At 44.7% G+C, this 27,668-nt stretch overlaps 1 protein-coding gene across 1 annotated transcript in view; it reads right to left on the reverse strand.

Moving 5' to 3' along the window:
* The window catches only part of ATP2B4 (ATPase plasma membrane Ca2+ transporting 4), a 111,967-nt gene that overhangs the window by 11,488 nt on the left and 72,811 nt on the right, over positions 1 to 27,668 (reverse strand). The window contains 17 exon segments of the mRNA XM_078156408.1: positions 2,124 to 2,306; positions 5,117 to 5,224; positions 7,264 to 7,475; positions 7,608 to 7,821; positions 8,353 to 8,545; positions 11,216 to 11,321; positions 11,759 to 11,845; positions 12,137 to 12,320; positions 13,312 to 13,540; positions 16,214 to 16,456; positions 17,061 to 17,299; positions 17,678 to 17,891; positions 21,630 to 21,789; positions 23,386 to 23,421; positions 24,942 to 25,067; positions 25,958 to 26,083; positions 26,996 to 27,256. Coding sequence (XP_078012534.1) covers positions 2,124 to 2,306; positions 5,117 to 5,224; positions 7,264 to 7,475; positions 7,608 to 7,821; positions 8,353 to 8,545; positions 11,216 to 11,321; positions 11,759 to 11,845; positions 12,137 to 12,320; positions 13,312 to 13,540; positions 16,214 to 16,456; positions 17,061 to 17,299; positions 17,678 to 17,891; positions 21,630 to 21,789; positions 23,386 to 23,421; positions 24,942 to 25,067; positions 25,958 to 26,083; positions 26,996 to 27,256 — 2,921 coding nt within the window.

The raw sequence follows: 27,668 nt of genomic DNA on the forward strand, positions 1-27,668 counted from the left end.
AAATCAGGGTCATTTTAGTAGCTACCCCCCTTCCCCCAACGGGGGCCCTTACATTCCTTAATCAAATGTTCCAGCCAGGATGGGGATGAGTGGCGAATTAACAGGCTGAGAGTAGGACCCACTGACAATGCCCTAATGAAGTTGGAAAAGGTGATTGTATTGTAATTCTGAGAAACCTTTAGCTATTATGAACAAAGGTAGACGTGTTTTAACCACTCTGCTTGCAAAGCTCAGTACACATTGGAATAATCTGTTTCCGTTATGATGAGTTTGCTGCGATGTCCAAAAAGCTACAGAATCAGTGAGCCAGGCAGCCTCTGAGTTGTAAAACAAGAAGGAGGGGAGATGTCCAGGGATTTTGGCCTGACTCTCTCTCTCTATATAAGGTTAAGTGATTTGTCCAAAGTCAAACAGCCTGAATATGCTGGAAGAAGGAATAGAGAACCCAGAGCTTCCTGACTCAGAGATCAGCTTTTGAGGCTACATGTAACTTTATGTGTATATATATATATGTGTGTATATATATATATATATATATATATATATATACACACACACACACACACACATATACACAAGTATATCTATATAGATTCATATTCCCTTATCACCCTTCAAAGGATGCCAGGATAACCAGAGTTCAGATGGGAGGTCACACCAAATATAAAAATGTATATATTGAGGCTTGGAGGCAATAAGGGGGAGAATAAGGGTAAAGAGGAAAACCTAGAAACCCTAGGCCACAAGAGCAGAGTTGGTAGGAACTGAGAGATGCTGCAACAAAGGAGTCCAGCTAGGAGAAGAGGAGGCTGGAGACTCTGGAGGAAAAGCAAAAACCTAGGTTATTTCGAAAAGTGCAGAGCCAGAGGAAAGCATTGAACGCCTCAGCGGAGGCACCCCAAACACCTGGGGACCAGGGTTTTGGCTCTCAAGGCTCTGAAGATGCAAGGAAGGGAAGGGATTTGGGGTCTCATAAAAGCCAACTATGTCACCAGCCTGGAGACCAGGTCTTTGCTCATGGGGAGAGTCGTCTTTTGCCAGGCATAGTTCAAAATACCAATATCACCAAGTTGGTGTTCTGTGGGTAAGGCAGACTGGGGCATTTCTAAACCATAAGACTAATTGAAAGGTTGTTTAACTGCTTAGGTCTCATGAGCTGATTTGGAAAATGGTATGAATAGGGTCACTTGGGTGCCCTTGATGGGCACTGCCAATTCCTAGAACTGGCTGAATGAAGATAGGGAAATCACTAGGTAACTACTGGCTGATGTCCCTGCTAGGCTGAGGGAAGGAGCTGAGGTTGTAATAAGGGCAGGGAGATGAATAGAGCACCAAAGGAAGCTGGCCTCTCCTCTTCCTGGTGGCAAGTTTTGCTCCTGCAAAAGAAACTTAGTCATGAAGAGATAGCTCTTTACTCCCCTGCACCCCGCACATCTCTCACTATAAAATTAAAGTTAGTAAGGGAAAGACAGGGGATGGGGGATGGGGCTGGGCTCTGGCCGAGCTTTCCCCTGCTCGTCCTTTTCCTCACCCTACTGTCATGGCAGGGAAAAAAGTGGCAGTGGATTGGTTTTAATTTTTACTTACAACTTCACTAATGTGAAAATATGTTTAATGGGTATGTAAATGTAAAACCTATATCAGATTGTGCGCCGTCTTGGGGAGGGTGGGGGGGGAGGGAGGGGGAGAAAAATTTTCAACTCAAAAGCATATGGAAGTGATTGTTGATAAATCAAAATAAATAAATAAAATTTAAAAAAAAGTTAGATTAAAAAAAAAGTGGCAGTGGCTTAGAAAAGGAGACTTGGTAAGGATCTGACAGGGATTCTGTCATCATATTTGAGTTTTCTGGAGGGGGGATGAACACTGCCTATCCTAGGGCTACCCTGCTAACCAAAAAATGTAGCAATACTTGAGTGTCCCAAACCTGGGCCACCTTATATCCTAGATACTCAGTCCTGAACACATGGATGGAGGGCTTGCTTGCTAGCCTTTTCATTAGGTGTGTGGATATGGGTGAGGGTGTTCCAGCTTAAATGCTACTACCTTCCTTCACTATCATCCTTGGTCTGGAAAGAATTTCCTCCAAGTCATCGATGAAGGGTAGGTTCCCAACATTGTACCTGAGTCTGGATGCGATTCAGGCCCCGGAACCAGAGAATCTGGCCACGGCGCAGCTCCATTTCTCCATGGTCAATTTCCTCTAGTCCCTCAGCCAGGTTTTTCTCGGTGATTTCTTCTTTGGTGGTGGCATGCCCAGCCTCCTTCAAGAAAGTCAGTCTTGAAGTAGGCACTGTGTTGATTAGCTGTAGGGATGGGGACAATGAGAGAGGTGAAATCTCTTAAGTTAGGCAAAAGCTCAGGTTACAGATAAATCTGAGAATTGGACATGAGTGGGCAGGGAAACAAAGCATAAGGTTTAATTGTCTATCATTTTGTGTAAGTAGGTTCAGATATGTTTCTGGAGTTCCATTGCCAAGAAAGGAGACTTTTCACTGCCTTGATGACAGATCAAAATTCCCTCCCTTATGTAGCTCCTGACGCTGATGCTGCACAATGATGCTCCTGGAATAAGGTATCTTGTAGAAAAAGAATATTTATTGCTACAATTCATCACTCATTAGCTTCCCGTGGAAAGGTAAATAAATGTTCTTCCCCCATTTGGTTCTTTAAGCTTATAAAACCATCTAATCTGTACTAACATTCAAAATAGCGGTTGGTACAAAGATATAAACCAGTATTTGTCTAATTTCTAATTGGCTTCATTCTAAACTTAAGTCTCATATGGATCTGGCTATAAAATTTATTAAATGCTTCCCTCTAAAGTACCTCTGAACTCCTTTCCTGGGCCCATCTGTGGCATCAATGATTCCTGGGGTTCCTCTTCTGTCTTCTTTCCCAAAGCTTGTTCTAGTGGGTGGGCTTACTGTTTCTCTGCCAACCTCAACTTAATCATTCCTTTTCTGCTACCTGCTGCAGTTAATTTCCAAGGCCCCACTCCAAACCCCTTTCCAATGACAGTATCAATCTTGGATTCAAACCTAAAATTTAGGAAAATCACTCTGACAGCTATGTGGAGGCGAGGAGACCAGTTAGGAGGTCACGATAATGATCCAGGCAAGAGGTGATGAGAGCCTGAACTAGGTGATGCATGGAGAGAAGGATATGAATACACGAGATGCTGGGAAGACAGAAAAGACAATAGTTGGCAATTGATTGGATGAGAAGTGAGGGAGAGTAGAGGTAAAGGCTGACATTGAGGTTGTGTATCTGGGCAACTAAAAACAGGGAAGGGAGAGGAAGGGAGAGAGTCTTCTGTTTTGAACACAATGAATTTGAGAAGCCTTTGGGATATCCAATAAGTAGGTGGTGCTGCTATCCTGAGCTCAGACTCACCTGCACAGAGATGATAGTGCAGATAGTGGCCATCTCAAAATACAGACCTGGGTTTAGTGACTGGCTAGTGAATGAGCTTCAGGCAAACTGAACAGAGAAATGGGTCAGGGGTTCAGGGGTGAGGGCAAGACTTCCACGGCCCAGAACAAGGGACCTCCACGAGACTGGGAAAGGAGGCAACTGCTAAGTCAGTGGAACAAAGTCTACAGTCTAGTGGAAGAATCTTCAGTACCAAGTAGAGTGGAAGAATCTTTGGTACCTCCCTCAGCTAGGAGCTAGCAAGGACCTTAAGGATAAAGGTGGAAGTGCAGTTTGGCTCAAGCCAGAGGTCATGACCCAAGGGTCCATAACTGGAAGAAGACAGACATAGGGAAGGGGCCAAGAATCTCAGCACACTTAACAGCTGGGCCAACCTGACTATATCTTGGGCTAAAGTATGATGGGTTTGGTCACAGGATGAGGAAATTGAGAAGAGAGAAGTGAAGTCATGCAAGGTCATGCTGGACCTAAGCAGAAGAGTGAGGACTTCTCCCCTAGTCAGTACCGGTACCGTGTAGAAGAATTAGTGCTGGGAAGGGCAGCGAGGTGGCCACGCTGGCCCTGGAGTCAGGAGGACCTGAGTTCAAATCAGGCCTCAGACACATAACATTTACTAGCTGTGTGACCCTGGGCAAGTCAATTAACCCCATTGCCTAGCCAAAAAAACCCCAACCAAACAAACCAAAAAAAAAAAAAAAGAATTAGTGATTGGGAAGAATAAATTGCTAGCTTTGAGGGCCTCAAGATTTCATGCTCTTGATACTCTTCAAAACATAGGGGTGCACACCCTGTTATTACCTTTTGGTACCCCCCATCCAAAAGGACTTTCTGCTTCCATACCTCACTTCTAATTTTCTTCCCTCCAACCCCATATACCTCACTTCTTCTTTGGCCTGGCTCTTCCTACCTTCCAAGAGAACAAAGAGGTTTTAAGGAGTACCTGAGGGCCCTGTCTCCACCTCCTTGTTCATACACGTGTATTCTAACAAAGGACTTATGTAGTCTTTCTATTGTAATATATGGACTTAGAGGATCATAGATCTATAACTAGAGTGAACCTCATTTTACAGATGGGGAAACTGGATCTAGGCAAGTGACTTCCCCAAGGTCCCACAGGTAGTGTCAGAGGTAAGATGTGAAATCAGGTCTTCTGACTCCAGATTCAGTGTTCTTTACACTGAACCATGGGGTTTTATTTTAAACAAATACAAAAAAGAGTACAGAAACAGTGTAGATGAAGTTGGGTCATTTCTCTCTTTTTCTCTTCTCCTTTCTTTTCTCTCTTCCTCCTCCCCTCCCTACACACACACACACACACACACACACACACACACACACACATGTATTCTTCAAAAGTAGTTGTATTATGAGAATATAATAAAATTGTGCTTTCCTTCAAAGGTTCTAGGGGAGGCCAAGGCATGGCATGGCATGGCATGGCAAACTTAGAATCCCAAGCAAAACTACTGGAACCAGAGAGATGATGTTGAGGACGGTGATCATGTTTCTTAGCAATTGCCACTATCTCTAGTACAGAGAAAGTGCTTAATAAACCCCTTAATACTTGATGATTGCAACTGAGGGGCTGAGCCCTTCTAGTGCAGGTCAGTGCCCTCAAACTAGATAAGCAGATAGTGAGGATGAGTGTGTGTGTGTGTGTGTGTATGAAGAAGTGACTCACCTGGCCCCAAAGCAGCTCTCCAATCCCAATGAAAAGACACCAAAGCCACTGGCTCAAGGAAAGGTGTGTGCAGCTAAAGGGTGTGCCCCCGACTTCCACTATCAGGATCTGTGAGAAAAAAGAGGCATCGCCAGAGCAGAGATGAGTGGCAGAATAGTGGCAGCTCTCGCTTATGTAGAACCCTCAGTTTACAAAGTGCTTTCCTCATGACAACTTTGTAAGGTAGGTCATGAAAGTATTTTTCATCATTTTAGAGATGAGAAAGCTGAGCCTTAAGAGAGGGAAATGATTTGCTTATGATCACATAGCTAACAAGCGACAGAGCCAGGACTCTAAAAGATTGAGAAATGAAATCGACTAGTCCAATGCCTTCATTTTACAGATGAGTAAACTGAGGCTCAGAGAGTGACTTACCTAACTAAGGTCACAAAGGCAGAGTTTGAGCATCGTTCTTTTGACCTAAAGTCAGCCCTAGCATTGACTAAAAAAGTGCACGGGCAGATCCGCTTACTGCCTGTGTGACCTTAGGCAAGTCACTTACCATTCTGGGTTTAATAGGATCAACAGGATCATAGCTTTAGAACTGGAAAGGCCTCGAGAAGGCCACTGAGTCCTTATGCCCTTAGGTGAGCAAAGATTTTGGCCCAGGGCTACCTGATTCCAAATCCAGTACTGTTTTCACTGAATAATTGTCACATCCTATTTTTTTCAGTCCCAAAATTGGTTTATAACCTTCATTGCATAATCGTCATGTGGTATAATTCTGTTCTTCACGCCACTTAAAAGGTAAACCTAGCAGCCACGTGTTTACCAGTGGCATGTCGATATGCATTTATCTCTCATGCATTGTGAGTCGAGAGCCTAGAATTCTCACGCGTGTGCATCGTCAGTATTCAATTTTAACATATATTCATGAGTATTCCATGCATCCTAATCTTGCATCAAAGACAGTTTAGTAATAAATGATTTTTAAGTAATACCAGCACAATCAAAAAAAAGTTTCACATGATGGTCGTACCCCACTTTTTTGCAAAAAAATTTGGCATAAAATATGTGATGATTATGTGGGGAAATATGGTATATTCTACCTACTACACTATCGTGTCTCTGCTTCAGTTTCCTTCTCTGTAAAATAAAGGGGCTGGACGAGGCAACCTTTAAGGTTCCTTTAACTTATAATCCTCTAAATTTATGATCCTATAAGCCCCAATTGTTATAGTCAACGCTGTCTGACTTCTTCTCCAGCTCTACCACAAACACATCAGTCAAACACCCTATAGCAAGTACACAAAGACCTGTTTCAAGTGGCCAGAAGAAAGGATAGAGGGGAAAGAAAAGAGGAGAGCACTGGGATAAGTGGAGATCCAGAAAAAAGAGAACTTTGTCTTTCGGGAATTTCAGATTTAATGGAGAAAAGTCAGGACACATATACACCATATACACGTATGCACTCATGTGCATGCATACACACATGATACAGGAGGGAGGACAGATCTAGCAGTGGACAGAGAGAGCCATCAACATGGGCGTTATAGGGATGCTAGAGTCAATAGAACAACTTCACCTGGCTTCGAGTACTCTGCAAAGATTTCCTGTGGGAAATCATCCTGCCCCCCCCCCGCCCTCCCTAAGGAGTTTAACGCCATGGACATAATGAGAATCAGCACCTTAGAAATCCATGTCACTCACACAGGCAAAATGGAGAGGGAAGAAGCCTGCCTTTTTATTCCCAGAGTGAACACTGTTAAAGGTGGGATCTCAGAGAAAGGTGTTATCCAAGGTGTTATCCCTCTTACCTATCATACTAACTCTTTCCTTAGGGACTAAGTTCCTCCCCTAAATTAGCATGATGATAAAGGCAGGAGCTTCATGTTATATCTCATTGCACTGTTGCATTCTGTACTTACTTCTAAGATCATATTCCATTTCCACGATGATGGACCAACAGAGATATCAAGGAAATCCACAAGGTTATTTTTAACCCACAGCCCAAGCCTCATTCACAGATCACCTCCTGTATTAGGTTCAGGGAGGATATGGAGTCCCACATTTAGGATATCTAAGCTCCCAGCTTCAGCCCCACACCATCCTGGGTGGCCCCTTCCTGCTCTCTCTCCCTGGGACCTGCCATCCAAGCTTTGTCTTACCTGGGTGATAAATGTGCCCAGCAGCACAGAACAGAAGATGGGGTGACAGTACATGCCTGCAAAGACATTCCTCTCACCTTGGATTTTTCGGGTACTGATTTCATTGAAGAGTTGCATTAGCACAAAGGTATTGAATACAATGGTATAGTGTTCGGAGGGTGGGGCGTTTAAGCGGGCTTTCCTCCCACTGTTGATGTCAAAGAGCTTTTCACCTAGGTAGGGAAGACAGGACAAAGTTGGGAGGGGATTAAGGGAAACCATGAGAACATAGGACCCCAGTTCTCAAGAACTCCCCCAAAGTCTCGCTGTCCGGGGCTCCTTTCTTCACCCCTGCCCTGGCTCACCAACTAAGGGAAGGGTAAAGATGACACTAAGCTGGAAGATTGCATGTCCCAGGATATTTTTCATCATAGTCCTAGAGATCAGTGGCTTATTGAGGCCGTAGGATTGTCTCAACAGCAACGACTCCGTGGGTGACTCGGTAGCCAGGGCCAGGGAGGCAAAAGTATCCATGATCAGGTTCACCCACAACATCTGCACAGCTTTCAGTGGGGAATCCTAGCAGGGAGAAGAGGATTTTTTCTTTTCAGCTTTTTTTTTTCCATAAACCCTTCCCATTCTTCAGCCCCAGTCTTCCTTCTATCCCTATTCTTTTAAACAGAAGAAGCACTAGACATTGGCAGTAGGAGACCTGGAACCAAGCTCTAGTCCCAACACTTCCCAGCCAGTGAGCACGGACAAGGCATTTGTAACTTTGCTGAATCTCCATTTGCCTTCTATGTGTAAGATGGGGGTGATATTCTTCTGACTGCCTTCATTATATGCTTTCACTACATTGGTATAAGCAAAGTGTTTTGTAAACCATAAAGTGTTTAATCATAGTAACTCATGTTTCTAATCACTGGAGCTCTTCACAAAGACCTCCGAAGGATAGCAGATGTCATAGTGCAGGTCAGTGGCCAGAAGTAGCCTGGGCTTCTCATCTGCCCTAACAGCAATGGTGTTCTCCTTTATTCTTCTCAGCTGCCCTACTTCCCATTTCCCAGCCACCTTTTTACCCATCCCCCCAACTGAGCTCCCTCACTGCACCTGAGTAAAACAGGCCCCAGTGAAGGCCACAATCACAATCACCACACTGACAGTGAGCTGGAACTGCAGAAACTTGGAAATGCTATCAGAGACATTTCGACCCCACATCACTGCCTTAACAATGCTGGTAAAGTTGTCATCTGTTAGAATGATGTCTGATGCCTCCTTTGCCACATCTGTACCTGCAATGCCCTGTGGGGCAGAGGAGAGATGGAAGAAAAAGGAGGCAATGAAGGACTGGAACCGGACAACCTATCAGGACCCTTGTGGTGGGATAGAAGACACACCAGACAGGAGAGATGGCTACTTAGTCAACTGTGTGGCTTTAGGTAAGTCATCTTAATTCTAGGTCCTACTCTCCTCATACGTAAAATGTTGGTGTTGGACTAGATAGTCCTTCATTTCCTTCCAAGCCCTAATATTCTATAATTTTATGAATCTATAGACCCATAGTCCAGTGGATCTGAGGCAATGTGACACAGTACAAAGAACACTAGATTTGAAGGACCTAGAGTTCAAATCCCAACAGATACTTACTAGCTGTGTGACTTCATCTCTCTGGGCCTCAGTTTCCTCATCTGTAAAATTAGGGGCTTGGACTTTATGACCTCTACATTCCTTTTCCACCCTGAATGTGTGATCCCATGAAACCCGTCTGACTTGTAAGACGGTTCCACTTGTAAGTGGAACCAGGCACTGACACCAGAGGGCGCTCCGGGCACACAGGCTAGTGATTGAGCTAGGAGAAGAACACAGTCTTCCCAAAAGGCTGATGAGTTCTTTCACTGTGGTAGATGTGAGCTAATAGATTAGTGAGCATTTGTTAATCCCCCAGTACTGGGGGTCCAAGAACAGAGAATGAAAGATCCCTACTCAAAATGAGTTTCCATTCTAATGGAAAAAGGGAAAGAAGTGTTGTCCATTCTCCAAAGGGGAAGATCAAGGCCTGAAGAATTCATAAAATTAATAACGAATTTTACCCAATACAGGTGTGTGATAGGTGCAGGGATACAAAAATGAAACGGAAGCTTTCCCTGTCAAGTTCACATTCTGTGGAGCACAGGGAGCAATGGGGACAAAAGAGAGATTCAGAAAACTCCTTAGGAAGAGGGAGAGAGAACACTCAGCTGGGGGTGGAGGGCCAGGGAAGAGGAGGCAAGTTTTAATAAAGCCCAGGTAATGGAACCTTTGGAAGGACTAGCAAGATTCTGAGAGGGAGAAGCCTGTGAACTTGCAGAGTCAGGCAACAGTAGGTCAGTTTGACTATGACAAAGTAACGGGAAGTAAAGCACGGAAGGCAGTTGGAGTTAAGAATATGGAGACCCTAAGTGCCCAGTCCTAAAACAAAGAATTTGTGTTTTATTCTCTAGGCAATCGGAAGCCATTGAAAATTTTTGAGCAGGGGAATGACATTGTCAGACTCATGCCTCTAGAAGGATATTTTAGTAGTTGTATGAAGGTAGATTAGAGAGACGACAGCCAGGTAGATGGGAACTAGTAGTCCAGGTAGAAGTAATGAGATACTGGACTAGGCATGGAGGTAGACCTGGTAGACCTTGGCAACTGATTCTATTTGGGCAGTGACTCAATGAGGAAAAGAGAGAAGGGTCAAAGGAGAAAGCTATTGATCAATTCAGGAATAAACTCAGCACACACTCCCCTTTTTTTGCTTGCTAAACAGACTGGATCTTCAGTTCATTGGTCTCCCCAGGGCTTTTTGCTTGAGGGTTACATTCAGGAATATGAAAGAGTAAAGGAAGTCCCTGGTTATATGTGTCATGCATGGCCACTTACCCTTTCTTTCCCATCCCCCCCACCACCACCCTGGTCCAGACTCTATCACATAACCCATCACAAGCCTGCCTATAGTTTTTCCCCTCCAATCCACCCTGCATACCAGAGGTGTCAAACATGTAGCCCACATAAGCTATCAAAATATAATTGAGAAAATATAACAAAATAAGTAAAAATACAATAGAATATAGGTAATAATTTGGTTTTCTAAGTCAATAAATGGCCCTCAGAGATCCTTATGTATGGTCTCCCCCTGCCCTCTCCCCATCTTCCCCCCATCACTGACAGAGTATTCCATGGGCAAGAGAAAGCCAATGGAGAGCTATGAACACGGGACTGATATGTGGAAAGTAAATGTGTCATGAAACTTGAAGCCTAAAGTCCTAAGCTTAACATTAAAGATTCTTTAGAACTTGACCCCAGTTAGTAACCTAACCTCTCATTATTCTTGTCACTCTTCCCACTCAAGCAGACTAGTCTCTCAAATATGTTTGCCTGGTCATGCTTTTTACCCCATATTTCTTCCTCTGCCCTCCCACCACATCTCCACTGACTCTGAAGGCCCTGATCCAATAAGTCACTTTCTCACTTACTTGACCCACGGTAGAACCCAATTCTTGTCTCTAATCATTTGGGGCTTAATCCCTTGAACTATTAGCAGTCTTCTTACCAACATGCCTTTATTTTCCCAACTAGAACGTAAGCTCCTAAGAACAGAGACTCTTTTATACTTGGTATTTACCATAATGGCTAGCTAGGGTTGGATATTCAATGTTTTATAAATAATTGTGGGATGAATGGACGGTGTACAGTGTCATCACACACATGCAGCAGGGGTGCTTCTAGGTGATTTACAAGTTGAAATGATTGTTTTTGCTTCACTGGGAGCTGGCCTTTCCAAATTGCTCTCCAGTTTCCTCCACTCCACATCATATGGTACAGGGAGAGTTAGGGAAGGGTCATACAGGAAGGGGGGTTGGTGAGGAAACTGAAGTGGCAAGGGCACCAGAAACTGTGTTGGCTTCTAGTTTGGAGAATGCAGTTTGAGCCAAAGAGAAAATTGGTTAAAATGGCAAAGCTGACATCTGCTTTCTTCAAGGCGGGCCCATCATTGGTACCATCCCCAGTAACAGCCACCACCTGACGTTGGTCTCCCACAGTGCTGTCAATGATGCCTGTAACACACATATGCCAGGTGCAGCAGTCACAAGTATTCTGCCTACTCCCATCCATGGAGTCTTTTTTTGGTGTCCCACCCCAGCCACCCTTTTTCAGTCTTCTTGTACCTTTCTTTCCCTTCTCTTCCCTGTGTGCCTTGGGCTTTTCTGTGGCTGGACCCTGACCAGCATTGCTACGGTAGCCTTCACGGCTGAAAAACCAATGGGACCCTAGAGCATAACATTCTATATTAATTGAAGTCTATGGATATACTATACATTCCCCAGTAGATTTAGAGATTCCCAACAAAGCAGAGTATGTTTTTTTCTTGATGACTTTCCCCTTAGCACAGGAATCTGCCACCAAATGGTGCCTGGGACAGAGGTCTGACTTCCTGCTGCAGCTCATTCCCACTGCTCTTTCATTTACATAAGCCTGTATCAGCAGGTCTCACCTTTCACAAGTACATGCTTATCAGCAGGAGACGATCGTGCCAGCACTCGAAGCTTGGGCCATATCATGTCTAGCTGATCCTGATCCACTGTCAACAATGAACAACCCCAATCCTCCATAGGTCAGTCAAGGATGAAGGAGACCTCCCCCCCAAATCCCTTAACTGAAGAGCACACAGTCCATCTCTGGCTAGAACTTAAGACTTCTAATACACCCTGGGAGCCCACAGTCCTTTGATCCAGGCTACTCTGGCTTTCAAAAGCAATAGTAGAATCAACTTGTCTTCTCCAATCTGTGGATCAGTTAAACAGAGGCTCAACCATCTTCCTCTTTACTCAGGCACTCAGCCTCAACCCCCAGATGCTCTGGGTCCCAGTACCCACCTTGCCCTTCTCATTTCGGATAAGTTGGTTGAACTCTTTGCCCTCTAAGCAGCTGAAGTCTTCACCAGGAGTCAGGATGCCACACTTAGCGGCAATAGCTCGGGCTGTGTTGATGTTGTCTCCTGTCAGCATCCGAACAGAGATGCCAGCCACTTTGCACTTGTGGATGGCTGCAGGTACCTAGGAAATATGTGGAGGAGAGGAGAGAAGATAAAGAAAAGGTAGTGGCTACACCCAGTGAAGCAAGTCACTTCTGTTCAGAGGCATCATGGGAAGAAGAGCCCCCTGCAAAGATGACCAAAGCAAGAAAACAAGGCTAGCACTTGCACCCTGCCCTGGACCTAACCCACTGTCCCCTTTCTTGGCTGGAAGTCATTTCTTCACCATCCCCTCTGGCAGCACCAGCATATTCAGGGTAAAGTTCATTCTTCTCTGGAAAGTACCTGGAAAGTACCAGCTTTCCTCTTTGCACCCAATGTCACAGAATAGACCTGTATTTAATCTTGCTTATGATAATAATAACAACAAAAACAATAACTAGCATTTATATGGTGCTTTAAGGTTTTCAAAGCACTCTAAATATGCTATTTCATTTGATCCTCACAACAACCCTGGGGTGCTGAGTGGTGTTATCATCCCCATTTTACAGATAAAGAAACTGAGGTTGACAAAGGTTAAGCGGCTTGCCTAGGGTCACAGGGCTAGAAGGTGTCTGAGGCCAAATTTGAGCCCAGATCTTCCTGGCTCTTCTATTCTATTTAGCTGCCTAAGTGGAAGGCTGATGAATTAAGGTGGACAAGGCAGGAGTGAAACTGGTACCCAGTTCCACTCCAGGATTCACCTAAGCCTCTTTATTCCCCATTACTCAGATAGCAAAACCAATAAAACTACTCACCAACACAAACTATATCATCTTCAATATTCATCAGTACCTTCTGTGATGAGAGCGGATATAAGATTACCTCCTCTTAAAGAATGGGGAAAAGAGGCCAAGAGAGAGGTGGTTGAGATAGCTAATTTGCCTAAGGTCACATGGTGAAAAAGAAAGCTAGAATCAAGGTCATTGTGACACCCTGAGACCTTTGTCACTAGGTCATGCTAAGTAAAAATGTCAATACCTATTTGCAAGACTCCTATATGCCCTCTCCCTCAGCTAGGGCATGGGTCTTACCTCTGGGCGCACAGGGTCTTCAATGCCAACCACAGCAATGCAGGTCAGCTTAGCGAGAACCTCAGACTCATTTTCCCAGTCAGGCTCCTCTTCAAAGTCCCGGTAAGCAAGACAGATGGTCCGAAGACCCTCACAGGCCATTTTCTCAATCACAAAGCGTGCCATACTATCCTGTTCTTTGGACTTGAACGTGTGTGGGTCCCCATTCTTGTCCAGGATCAAGAGGCACCTGAGGAAAAGGTAGAGTCAGGTGGTAGCATCCCATAAAGTCTGATTCTATGGATGTTTATCCTCTACAATAAGTCTTATTCTAATTTCCTGATTGGGACATGTAAGTAATCCTAGGTTTTCAAAGCCATTGCCAGGACAAGAGCACAAGTTCTGACAGGTCCTATGAAGCTGGAAGGGCTCTTCCAAGAGTCCCCACACAAGACCATGCCCATTGTCTGCTGACCAGCTTAGTAAAACTTAGAGCTACTTATTGCCAACGGTTTAGCCATGAGGTGACATGATGACTCATGATGCCCAGTTCACATACTACACTGGAGGAGGGAGCAGCTGAGATCACTGCTATTCAAGTATGGCTATCTGTATCAATAAGTTTCATTCCCTATGTGAATTCTATAGCGAGGCTTCCTCACCTGGACCCCTTTGGCAATCTGGGGAAGCCTTTGGATCCTGTCTCAGAATCGAGTCTCTAAATCATTGAAGAAATGATCAATTTCAGTTGAGTATTGTGAAAACAAAGGTGTAATTGTTTTCTCATCCAAGTTCATGGACCTTATGGATCTCCTGAAATTTATATGTGGATCTCCTTGGGACTCTATAGACCCCAGGTCAGGAGCCCCTACTCTACAGCTTCTAGCTGGATAGAAGCTGTTTGGGCGGTAAATCATATCTCTGGGGATGTGGGGGTATGGCATAGTCACAGAGGTGAGTATCTTTCTCTCCGTATGTGTTCTTCTGTGTTTGTCTCTGTCTATCAAAGACAGTTTCTTTGGATTCATTTGCTGTTTTGAAGCCTCAGTTTCATTTCTGATTAAATAAACTCCTGGGGAGTTGGCTATATGAACTAATTTGCTGCTGGTGTTTCAATTACACAATCAGTCTTTAAAGACCTGTTTTTGGGTTGGCTGCTTTATGAAGTATGTGCAACAAATGTCAACAGAATCATGAAATATTAGGGCTGGAAGGGACCAGAGTGCAACACCCCATTTTACAGATGAGGAGAATGAGGCGTGGAAAGAAAAGTGACTTGCCCAGGTTACACAGGTAGTAAATACATTGCAGAGGTTGGCACTGAACACCGAGGAGCTAAACTCTAGTCTTCAGACCCCTCATCCTGGGTCTTTAAGCCTTCTAAGATGGCTTTCCTCAATATTTTGAATGCCTCTGCCCAGCCGTATTCCCCAACCCTGGAGTGGCTCAGAGTGACTTTATAGCCTAAGCCAGATATTTAGAAAGATAAACATATTACCAAAGAGAAAAAAAGAAGTCACAGTGAGCTCCAGAAAATGCTTCTTGGAGGTTTGGGCTGATCTGCACTCTTTTTCTTCCCTTTCATTATCAAAGAAGAGAGCTACATTAGTGTGCTGGAAAGAACACTGGTCTTGAACTCAGATCTAAATTAGAGGCCAGGCTTTGACATTGATTAGCTCGTGACCCTGGGCAAGCCAGAACCTCTGAGCCTTAGTGTCTTAATATGTAAAATAGAATAATACGTAACCTACTTACCTAACAGGGCTATTGAATGGAAACTCTTTTGTGAGTCTTTAAGCAATATATAAATGTGAGGGCCTTCTCTTTTTTTTTTTTGGGGGGGTGGGGGGAGATGTGTAGAGGATCCAGACTTGTGATTTCATTATCACAGGACACTTCTGATCCAGATATTCCCTCCCCAGTGCAGACTGGCAACCTGTTTTCACCTCAGTTTTAAAGATTCATTATTATGGGGTGCTTTCTTGTGGTCATCTTTGCTATCCTCCCCTAGTCCATGCTCTGACCTGGGGCAGAACTGAGACAGGCTAGGATAAAAACGATATCCCCTCAAGTAGGTGGTATTATCAATAACAATTATTAGGATAGATTCTCTGCTTTGTATAGAAGAGGGAGTGGGGCCAAGGAGAATTTCCCTCTGTGATTAAGCTTTTCTCATCAATGAATGGAAAGAGAATTCCTCCCTACCACAGTGTAATTCAAAGGACTCCCAGAAGAGGGGCTGTGCACTCCTTGTAGAAGGGTTCTGGAAATCTAAGTGGAGGGAGTGGAGTATATATGAGTGGAAAGGAGGGAGAGGGAAGGGCTGCTGTTCACGGCCCCACCATCAGAGACATCCCTACCTTTAACCATTGCACTCTTAGCCAGGTGTCCTGTCATAAAGACACTGTACCCAACATGGGAGAGTTTAGGATAACGATGGTGGCCCTCTAGCTCAGGGCTTGTTAACCCAGGTAGGATCTATAGAGAGATTCCAAGTGGTCCATAAACTTGGATGGGGGAAAAAATAACACCTTTATTTCAATATAATTGATTTCCTTTGGAATCCTCTGTATTTTATTTTATGACTTAAGAACACAATTATAACAAGAGGTTCACAGGCTTCATCAGACTGCGAAAGGAGTCCGGGACACCAAAAAGGGTCAAGAACCCTTGTTTTAGCTCCTATATTTTCAACTCTTGTGTCTTATCTTTCTTTCTTCTTCTGTGTCCTGATGGGGATGCCACTGAATAGATGGAGAAAGGTAGGGCCTAGAGAGTTAACAGTGGCTTGAATGTGGCCACACCCCACTTTGGCATGGAGAGAGTCAGGGTAAAGACTCCAGCTGCCCAAGGACTAGGACAAAGCTCTATGGAAGGTTTGCTGGAGGGAGGGCCTTGTCAATTGAACTATGGGATGGCTCACTTTTTCAGGATCATCTCTGAAGCCTCCTTGCTGTACATTCGAAAAGTCCCATCTGGGTTCTGGATAACTGTGCTCACTGATTTGCGCTCTGAATTGAAGGTGTAGACTTCATAGAATTCCTCCTCTGGCATCTCGTTCCTTATTGCCTAGTAGTCATGGTTCAGGTCTTCGACAAAGCCCAGTAAGCCACACTCTGTCTTCTTGCCCACCTGCCGAGGAAGCCCTCCTTCCTTCTCTGGAGGCTGAAAAAGAAATAATATGGAAGTTAAATGAGAAGCACCAAATCAAGGGGGCCAAGGAAGGAGGGAAAAAAAGGCACCCAAAGGTATGGAATGATTGTGACTTTCCTAGCAGCCCTAGCAGCAGGGGCTGGTCACTTCCCAACTATGTAACATTCTGCCTGTTTCGAGGGTAGTGAGGGATGGGAGGGAAGAAGACAAGGGGTTCCTGCTCTGAAAAAGGTCACACCCTCCTTTACTCTTTGGGTAAAGGACAGTATCCACTGTCTGCTAGTGAGACTTTCTCTGCTATAAGTGCAAGTATCTCTTTCCCAAAAGGTTGTTTCTGCTTGGGAATTGATAGGTACTTAAACGGCCCATGACATGCCTCATATTTCCTAATCTCATCCTATAAGTCTTCACATGTTATGCTCAAGGATGTGATATATTGAAGTGCAATGGAAAGAATTCTGGATTTGGAATCAGAGGACCTGGTTTGAATTCTGATTCTGCTCCTTACTAGAAATATGACCTCAGACAAGTCATTTAACCTTTTCATGCTTTGCCCAGGGATTTAGAGATTCCCTTCTCTTATACACTCAAGACATAGAGTCAGGGTACAGCATCCCAAGATCTTAGATGTGCAGGCACTGTTGATGGAGATGCCATTGACAATGAGGTCCAAGGTATTGGGCGCAATGACATCTGGGCTGGGGATCTCTTTGAAGTAAGTGTCCCCTATAAAGGCTTGCACCATTGTCATGCGGTTCAAGGTCAGTGTGCCTGTCTTGTCTGAGCAGATGGCTGTCGCATTCCCCATAGTCTCACAGGCATCCAAGTGACATACGAGGTTATCCTTCATCCTTTTCTGCCAAAAGAAGAGAATGTGAGAATCGGCAGGACTTCTCTAAGTATAGAAATTGGGAGACAGATGACTTCCAATTCAAACCCTCCTCTCCCATTCACTAACCTCTTCCTCTGAATAAAAAAAAAAATCCAAGATGAATTTTGTGGGTTCTATTACAAATCAAAGTCTTTTGGGGACATTGAAATGAATACCAAATGGGATAGGGGTCCCTACCTATCATGGATGCTGTATTTCATCTAATGTTCTGAGGGAAGTGAGGTTAGGTATGTTCTCTGTCTTGAGAGAACATGACCCGTGCCCTGAGCTGATCCATGCTGTTAGAACCTTCCCTTGCCCTCAAGTGTTCTACAGGAAGGAAGTATGAAGGCCCTACTTCACCTCGACAGAATAGGCCAGCGAGATGGTGACAGCCAAAGGCAACCCTTCTGGTACAGCCACTACGAGCACAGTGATCCCAGTGATGAAGAACTTGACAAAGCCCTGGATGTAGATGGGGATGCATTCTGCGTTCCAACTCTGACCTCGCACCCCGAATGTGTTGATCACAAAGGACAGTATCAAGATGAGAACTGTGAGAGCAGACATGAAAAGACTTGTCCAGGAAATACAAGCAACATTAGACTGGACTTAGAGAGCACTACTGGGAAATGAGGGCTCCTGAACTTGGAGGTTCAAAACTTCCTTCTTTAGAAAATTGCCTGTACGAGACACAATAGTCAATGACTATACTAATCTACTGAATTCAAAGACTAGCTTCTGGGATAATAAATCACTATTTAACAAACGCTGCTCGGAAAACAGGAAAATAGTATGGCAGAAAATGGGCATAGACCAACATCTTACACCCTATACCAAGATAAAAGTCAAAATGAGAAAACTGCCTACAACTCATTCCATTCACTTTGTAATGCAGCGACCTATTCCTAGTCCTTCCCTTGGGCATAATTCTCTGTGACTGCTGTTTTCCCTATTTCTGTTCATTATAGGTGGCTCATCAATTTAATAAGTCCCTAGAGTGCAAAGACTAGGAGCAAGTAAAATACTCTGAATGCTGCAGGTGTTTTATTAATGGTTATTGAGTAAGGAGACTAGCTTAATTCCTCACCCATAGCTATGCCCCTTAATTCATGATTTAAGTTTATGGGTACTCATCACAAACCTAACTTGCCTAGATAGAGCTAATTTAACTCTATTCCTCCAGACAGGACAATAGCTAACTATTGCTTACATAGCCCAATAGGGATTATGGATTGAAGAGTAAAATCCAAGATGGAACCAGTGGTAGATGAAATTTTAAGCAGGACTCTTAAGTAGGACAGGAGGAACTTTCTGAGAAAAAGATGGCAGCTATTTTTTACATGCTAATTTATCCTTTAACTAAGTGATTCCATGGCAAGGGTATATGGTATCAGTAAGGCAAAGAGTGAACTCTAAAGCTCGGGTACAGAGGAAAGGGATGTGAGTTGGTAAAAACCCTTAAATGTATCTATTTAATGTTTTATACTCATGTTAAGTCATAAGGAACAATGAAACCTGTATCCCCAGCCCCTAGTATAGTGCTCTGCACAGAGAAGGCCCTTAATAAAAGCTGAGATAGGAAACTGACTATAAATTATACACAGATATGTTAAGTTCAAATCAACAATTTTTGTTTAACAAGCATTTATTAAATAGGTGTCTACTCTGCACTGTTAGGTACTGAAGACACAAAAATAAAAGTGAGATGCAGATTCCCTCATTCTGTTGTAAAGACAAGGGGCATTGTTATTGTTATTCAGTCGTAGACACTTCATGACCCATTTGGGGTTTTCTTGGCAAAGATACTAGAGTGGTTTGCATTTCCTTCTCCAGCTCATTTTACACATAAGGAAACCGAGGCAAACAGGGCTAAGTGACTTACCCAGCACCACACAGCTGGTAAGTGCCTGAGGCTGGATTTGAATTTAGGAAGATAAGTCTTCCTGACTTCAGGCCCAGCACTTCTATCCACTGCACCACCTAGTTGTACCCCCCAAAATGGGGAGGGATAGATGGCTACTATGTTGATGATGATGATAGATACTATGTCACGATCAAGACCACAAAGGATATAAAGGTTAGAGGATAATAGTGTGGATTTAAGCAGTTCAAATGTAATTAGGATAAATGTAAAAAGTCTTACATTTGAGTTTAAGAAAAACAAATCCAGGTTGGTGAAATTACTTAAAACCATGCCATACAACAATCAGCTGCAGGAATAAGGCCGTCTAACACGTAGAAACAAAGACCAGTGGGGAGAAGCACATACCATTGGCCAAAGATATTCAGACAGGTTAAATTGGTTCTACTTGGCCCTAGAAGGTGGAACTGGTAACCACGGGCAGAAGCTAGAGGGAAGCAGATTTTCGCTCAATGGAAAGGAACAACTTTTTAACAACTACAGCTATCTAACCGTGGAACGGGCCAGCTTTGGGAGGCAGCAAGTTACCTGTTACAAGGGAGTCCTAACCTGGCAGCAGGATGATCACTTGTTGAGGATGTCATAGAAGGGATTCTGTTGAAATACAGGTTGGACTACATGTTTAAGGTCAATCAATCAACAAACATTTGTTGAACTGGAGTCAGAAAGTCCTGAGTTCAAGTCCAGCCTACCTGTGTGACCCTGGGCAAGTCACTATATCTCTCAGTTCCTCAGTTTTCTCATCCGTAAAAATGAGGATAATAGCACCTACCTCTAATAGTCGTCATGAGGATCGAATGATGTATTTGAAAAGCACTTTGCAAGCCCTACAATGTTATGTAAAGGCTAGCTATTATTACTATTAACAACAATAATACTAAATACAAGATAATTTTCAGATGGAGGTCTTTGTAGCTAGGAGAACAGGAAAGATGTCATGTGGAAGGGGGTCCCTGAACTAAGGCTCAGTAGAAAATACAGATGCTTTTTTTTTTTGTGAGGCAATTGAGGTTAAGTGACTTGCCCAGGGTCACACAGCTAGTAAGTGTTAAGTGTCTGAGGTTGGATTTGAACTCAGGTCCTCCATGCTCCAAGGCCAGAGCTCTAACCACTGTGCAACTTAGCTGCCCTGAAACTACAGATTCTAAGAGGTGGGGGTGAGGAGGGAGTGGTTTCCAAGCACTTGGAATAGCCAGTGTGGAGGCATAGAGAGAGATTCCTTCCATCTCTTAAGCTTTGTTGACTCTTTGGACTGGATAAAGTGGAGAAAGGAGTATGGTCAGAGAAGAAAAAAGAGAAATGAAGGAGGGAAGCAAGGAAATAAGTATTTATTAAATGCCTACTATGTGCCAGGCACTGTGCTAAGTGCTTTACAAATATTATTTTATTTGATCCTTCCAACAACCCTGGAGGTAGGTACTATTGTTATCTATCTCTGGCAGTTGAGGAAAGTGAGGTTAAATGACTTGCCTAGGGCCACTCAGCTAGTAAGGGTCTGAAGCTAGATTTGAACTCATGTTCCTGACTCCTAGTCCAGTGCTTTAGGCAGAGAGGAAAGTGGGAGGAAAAGTCATAAATCTAGGGTCAAGACTTTGAAGAAGAAATGTCTTCCCTTTTGATATACAGGGAAGGCATAGCAATCAGGTAATGGAAAGGCAGCTGGAGAAACCTTCTGCTTGGGTACTATCCCAAATCCTAGTGCAGACCATTTATCTGGTAAAAAGATCATTTGGAAATCTGTTCTCTCTCCCTATTCGTGATCATGTAATAATCAGAAGGGCCAAATCTGCTTATCCTTCACCTATGGGATTAGTATTTGCCAGCTGAAGAGTGAATCTTATCCTCAAGGAATTTACAAGCTAGATCCAATGGTACTGACAAGAACCAATATTTTAAGAACTTCATGTCAGCCTAACTTCCTCTGACTTCAGCTCCCAACAGGGGAGATATTTCCTAACATATAGAACTCTACCAATGCGGAATGGGCTGCTTTGGGACACGGTGACTTCGATATCCCATGAGAATGTGAAGTCAAGGCTGGATAATGACTGGGGGTTCCACCAGCCCTCCTCGGACTGATGTTCTGTGAACTGTGAGCTTTAACCTTTCTTCGGAGGTCACATTCTTTAGCTCTCAGGTTTGACTTTGAGGACTCAGATGCACTCTACTCCAGAGCCTTCCTTATTGGTGACGATTCCACCTGAGGGGAAGTGATGTCAATTCAAAAGGGAATTGGAGGTAAAGCCGGGATTTCATCTCCTCGTTCACACTAGATATCTGGTCTGAATTGGCCTGTATGGGGAAGGTGGGTGGGGAGAGTGGTAGAAGAGAGGCTCGTGGGATTTCCTATCGCTCTTTCCCCTCAGCTGGCCCCCAGCCAGCTGCACCTACTCACCGGCTTTCCCAATCTGGACAGCCAAGCGTGTCAGTTTGCCCTGTAGCACTGACTTTTCCTTGGGCCCCTTCTTCTTCTTCTTCTTTTCTTCTTCCTCTAACCCTTCTTGGCTCTTCAGGGGCTGGATTTCTAGAGGCACACCATCTTCGGTCTTAGCTGGAGCACACATAAATAATAGATGAGCCAGAGGCTCAGGAGCACAGAGGACTAGGAAGGTTAGAGCCAAGACATCGAGATGCCTTTCTGCCTGTCTCTTTGAAGCACAGGTTGATGGTGGACAGCCAGCACCAATACTCTGAGCCCAGCCTGCCCCATCCCACCTGAGGGCCAGCCATTTTAATTCAGCCCACAGGGAGACACAGGGCAGGGTATAAATTTTCCCTACTGCCAGTCTCCCATCACTAGCTCAGTGTCCAGAATTGGATTTATTGTAGCATGTTACTCTATTAAATATTTTAAAAATACACATGTTTACACACAGTAATACAATAGAAAATTTCAAACCATTTTTCCAAGAAGCCAGTGTTTAGGACAGATGAACTCTGAAAATACAGAATATGGCTGAGCTAGTAGGCAGTAGGCAAACATGCCAGGGACATTGAAATTTGGATTCTGCTTTGAAATGCTGACCTCCCTCCCCACATACACGATATCATTAAACCAACAAGCAAACAAAAAACCCAAGAAGGATCATAAAGCTGGGCATCTCCAGCCCCCTCCAATGTAAGTTGGGGTTGGGAGTTCTTGGTTAGTACCCCATGAGGGAAGAGAGACATAGAAGGAACCCTGGAACCAAGTCCCTTACAAGGCAGTTGGTATGAGGGATCCACTGGAAAAGCGGAAGGGAGATAAAGAGAGAAGAAATGTATACAGGTCAGTTCGTTTTATTCATTTTTTAAAAACAGGTTTATAATAAGCCTAAAAATAAAGATAATCACTTCCTTCAAGCAGTCCTGGTTCTCTAACAAACATGACAGCTTTACTTTTAGAGATCAGTGTTGACTGGACTGGAAAGGAAGAGATCTTTGTGAACTGTCTCGTCCTCCAGGAGAACCATCCCCACGTCCCTCCCATGCCCATGTACATCGTGTCTCTTGGGAGAGGCTGCTTCTGCCATCAGAGGTAGACAGGACAGAGAAAGAATGAAAACACAGCCACCAGAAAGAAAACACACCAGATCAAGAGGAGAAAAACAAACTGTGGAAAGAAGGAGAGAGCGAGAGAGATGGTGAGAGAAGGGCAAAGACAGGGCTCTCCATATACCACCTGGGAAGAACCGTGGAAAGGGCAACCCAGATCAGGATAGAATATGGACAGAGGCAGGCCAGCAGAAGAGGAGGAGGGTGCAATGAATATGCAATCCCTGCAGGGATAAGGGGACCGTCCTGTTCTGGGGATGGAGCACATCAGGCCGTAGAGCAGAGAATGCCCAATATCAAACTCAGGGAAAAGCCATTTCTGCCAGGGTAGTCAAAGAGATCATTTTCTTGGGATAGAACAGATCAGTCTCCCACAGTATTCCAGAAGCAACCTAGGTCCTGGCCTCCCTAAATTGACAGCAGAGGGTGCTATGGCCTCAGCTCAGGTTGGGAAAGGGTAGGTGGACCAAAAAGTCTCAGTCTCTGCACCCTCCGGATGCCTCCACCAGCTCAGCAAAGAACGGACTCATGGGAAGGAAGAAGGAAGAATGGTGGATAGCCTGGGAGGTCTGGTTTGGGGGTAGGTGGGTGAATGGTGGGGGGAGAAGGTTACCTTTGTTGCGATTTTCAGGGGCTCCTTGTTTTTTACCTGTTTGAACAAGAAAGAAAAAAGGGGGGTGGAGACCCTCCGATTGTGTCATTAAGGGGCCAAAGTTGTCCTTAAGAGCTCAGGCGGCCAACATGCTGAAGGCTCTGCCTGGGCCCAGGAACACAGCAAGGTGTTGGGCAGAACATCCTTCTCCATATTATCAGTGTTGGGGAAAGGGGCTGGGAGACCACAGCAAAGGAAACATACCACATACACCTGTGTTTCCTAGGATCCCTGCGATACCGAGCGGGTGTATGTGCACCCACACATGTGCATATGTGCATGTGCGCGCGCGCACACACACACACACACACCCTCTCAGCCAATCCCTCTTCATTAATAAAGCTATTGGCAATAAGGGATTCCTGGCATTGGAGCAGAAGGGCAGAACTGGCAGGTAAGCACCCCCTCTCCCCACCTACCCAAAGGGATAAAATATTTCTCAGTTGGATTAAATGACCTTCGAGGATTTTTCCTAACTCAGGTTCTATTCTATGATTTGGCTTGATGGTTATTACAGGAATCTTTGCTTAGGCCCACAGAGTCCAGGCCCATGAATTCCTGCTTCCTTGCTCAACTGCAGGTGCCATCAGAAGAAAGCACACTGGGTTCTGAGACACATCCCAGAGAGTGTGAAAATGGCTCCAAGGATGTTAAGCTGTTTCCCCTTCACAAAAAGTCCAGACTGTAAAGGTTCCTGTCCAAAAACAACCAAAAATGAATGGCAGGACTCTACTACCATACCAGCCTGGAACTTCTCTCTGTCTCTGTATCTCTGTCTGTCTCTCTTTCTCTGTCTCTCTCTCCATAGTCTTAAACCTCTCCAGGCAGACCCTTTTCTAATATGTTGAGTGTCAATGGGATTTCGAAAAGAGGCACATGAGATTTGGTTTCAGTGCATTTTGAAATCCTTTCCCCCTCCCTAATTTTTTCCACTTTGGAGTTAAGTGAACTCCATAGAGAAAACTGGCTCTCACTCTAGGGATAAAGACCACCTTGCCTTGGTCCCCTGCTTCTGATCTGTCCCCAGAGCCTAAAATGCTTAAGTGCAGGCACTTCCTTTTTTCCCTGAGTTTTCCCTAAGCCTGGACTGTTCATGCTGAGGCCTGGTTAGGGAAGAAGGACAAAGGGAATGGAGAAAAGAAGTCAGGCAGCAGAGGCCAGAGCCTCTTTGTGCCAGCTTTGTGCCTAGTAATCTTTAAGAGCCTATCATCTCCACCCACCTGCATGGGAAAGCAAAGCCACAGAGCAACACGTTTGGAAGGAAGCCTGTAGGCATGATCTGGTTTTCATGAATGTTCTCTAGGGAGTCAGAGATGGCTGTACCAAAATGGTTTCTTCTCTGCTTTTCCAAAGGGTTTGGATTGTCTGTCAACCTTATTTCAACAGGTTCCTTGTCCAGGGAATGTCCCTTGGACTCCAGCTGTCTACCAGCAGGACAGTCTTCAAGTCGCTTGACTCATCTCATCAGAGATCCCTAGTCCATCTAGGGAAGAGGCAACAAGGGGGTTGGGGCTTACCGGGTTTTTCCTTCTTCCCCTTATCAGTCTGGGATGCCCCCAAAAGGGTGAAAATGATTCCAGTTTGGGAATGCACACCCACCGCAGTCACTAGCATTCGGCCAGACCCTTCCATCACATGGGTCCCTGGAAAGAGTGAGAAAAGGTGATATTTCTGTACCCCTAGTCTTGCTTTGTGCAGCAATCTAACATTGAGACTCCACAGGACCCAGCTCTCTTCAATATTCTTGCCCTTAGAGGGCAAAAATAAGCTAATCTCAGAGTCCATCTTTGCACTCCACAGGAATCTTTTCAGAAAGTGCTCAAGTCCATCTTAGAACTGGAGCTAAAGGGACCTCAGAGAAGAGCTAGCTCCACCCCTTCATCTTGTGAAGGAGGGATCTGGAGTGCAGGGAAATTAAGTGACTTGCCAGCGTTCACATGGGCAGTAAGCGGCAGAAGTGGGGTCTGAACCCAAGCACTCTGCTTTCACAAGGAGTGCTTTTCCATTGATGCTTTAGGAGACTACTCTGTAGGGATATTGTAGAAGGGATTAGTCTGCAGGGCAGCAGGTATGAGAGATGACTAGATAATCTCTGTGCACCCTTTGTAACTGAATCAAAGAAACCTCATCTGAGCTGCTGGATTTACTGAGATCCGGGGCAGCTCAGGAGAGCACTGGGCCAGAAGTCAGGCTCAGACATTTACTAGCTGTGTGATCCTGGGCAAGCTGCTGAACCACTGTCTGCCTCAGTTTCCTCATCTGTAAAATGGGGATAATAATAATAGTGCCTACCTCCCAGAATAGTTGTTGTCAGGATAAAATAAGATAATAATTGTAAAGACCTTAACACTGTGCCTGGCACACTGCCAGTGCTATGTAAATGTTAGCCATTGTCTATCATAATAAAGCCATCTGTGTGGCACTATTGCAGCAATCTGAAGAAGAGGTAGAGTTAGGTCAATGAGGACATCTTCTGTGATAAGGAAGACTGAGGGGGGCCACAGGGGAACTGGTGGAAGAGGCAAAGCTTCACCTGAAAGGAGCATGGGGTCTTTCTCTATTGTCTTCTTGACATGGTCAGACTCTCCAGTTAGGGCACTCTCATCAATTTTCAGATCATTCCCTTGAATCAGGATCCCATCTGCAGGCAACAAGTCACCTGGAGAAAAAAAGGGAGGAGAGAGGAGGAGAAAATGGAGAATTATAGTAAGAGACAAAAAGAGAAGGTGGGAAGGCCTGGTCCTATTCTACTCTAGTGCTCCTCCCATGGAGGTTCTTTGAAGGGCGTTAGACAAGCAAGTACCACAGATAAGCAGGTACCATGTGGATTGACAAAGTTCCTGCAAAATTTGGGACAACCTCCAAAGGCTCTTCGTATTCCTATTCCTCATAACTGCCCCCGGGACCCAGAAAAACATGCTGGTTATTCCACAGAGCAGCAAGGTTGTATTAAATTATACCGCAGTAGGGTCTCAGATGATTCCTTTCCTAAAGGACTTCCAAATTCCCTAAACTTGAACCCAGAAGCTGATAATGAAGAACATAATCTACTCAGATCCTTCAATGGTTCTTAGACCCCTTCTCATACTGTGAGACCAAGAAGAGAACTATCTTGCCCATCAAGCAATGAAACATAAAAGGTATGTAACAGCAATGGAAAATGGAGAAGAGCAGAACCATAACCAGGGTCAGGTGATCTGTAACTAGGCTGAGGGCATTCAAATGGCACTGAGAATACTGTCAGTGTCTCACTGAAACAATTGAACCTAGGACCTAGATTACAAGAATACAATTTTAATTATTAAGATAATTTTAATAATTAAAATACAAAGCTGCCACATGCTGGCTTCATCACCCTTGCTGCTTCACCCCAAGTTAGGTTTTTATCCACCCTGTCCCATTCTACTTCTCTCCCCCTGCTCCAACTCTCCAATTGTGGCAACCTCCCCAAGCAATCTCCTTGTAATATCCCAGGATCTCGACCTGCTTCTCCAATTGAAATGGGGTGCAAAAATCACCTGCCCACAAAGTAGGTCGGCTGGGAGGGGTACCCACAGCATGGGATTCTTACCATATTTGACCTGGGCGATATCTCCCACCACAATGTCAAATACAGGCAACTGGATTATCTGGCCTTTGCGGATAACAGTGAACTTCTGTTCCTGCTCGATACGGTTCTGTAGGCCCCGGAACTGCTTCTCCTTGCTCCAGTCATTGAAGGCCGTCACCAGCACCACAACGATGACCGAAAATAGGATGGCTGCCCCTTCAATCCAGCCAGTGTCTGCCTCCCCTTCATCTGTCGCACTAATTTTGGATTGCCCGCACTCTACTGCATAAGGGGAGAGAGAAAGGAGGGGGTGTCACTTATAAGGTCCTTGTTGACAGGGTAAGTGGAGCTAATGCTATCACTAACCCTTTCTAGGAGAGGTGGGATAGGGCAGGGTAAAGAAGGCAGGCAGACTCCCAGGCAGAGGAACCAGCACTGCTGAGAAATCCAGGCTTAGGTATCCACTCATCACCTGCACCACCACAGTGTTAACCTGAAAGGAGCCAGAGACTCAAGAGTCCAGACTGTGTGCCTATACAAATGACAGACAAGTCATGTGTAAATAACCACCTGAGTCCAAAGGGGTCAGACTACTTCTGCCCAACAGTTTGAGCAACTTCCCATGATGCCAAGCACTTGGCTTGCACTTTGAGGAGCAGGGCTTTGGAGATTGGCAATATTCTATTTGTCACTA

This window comes from Phascolarctos cinereus, unplaced genomic scaffold, assembly GCF_003287225.1.
Source record: "Phascolarctos cinereus isolate Bilbo 61053 unplaced genomic scaffold, phaCin_HiC Scaffold_5;HRSCAF=322, whole genome shotgun sequence".
NCBI lineage: Eukaryota > Metazoa > Chordata > Mammalia > Diprotodontia > Phascolarctidae > Phascolarctos > Phascolarctos cinereus.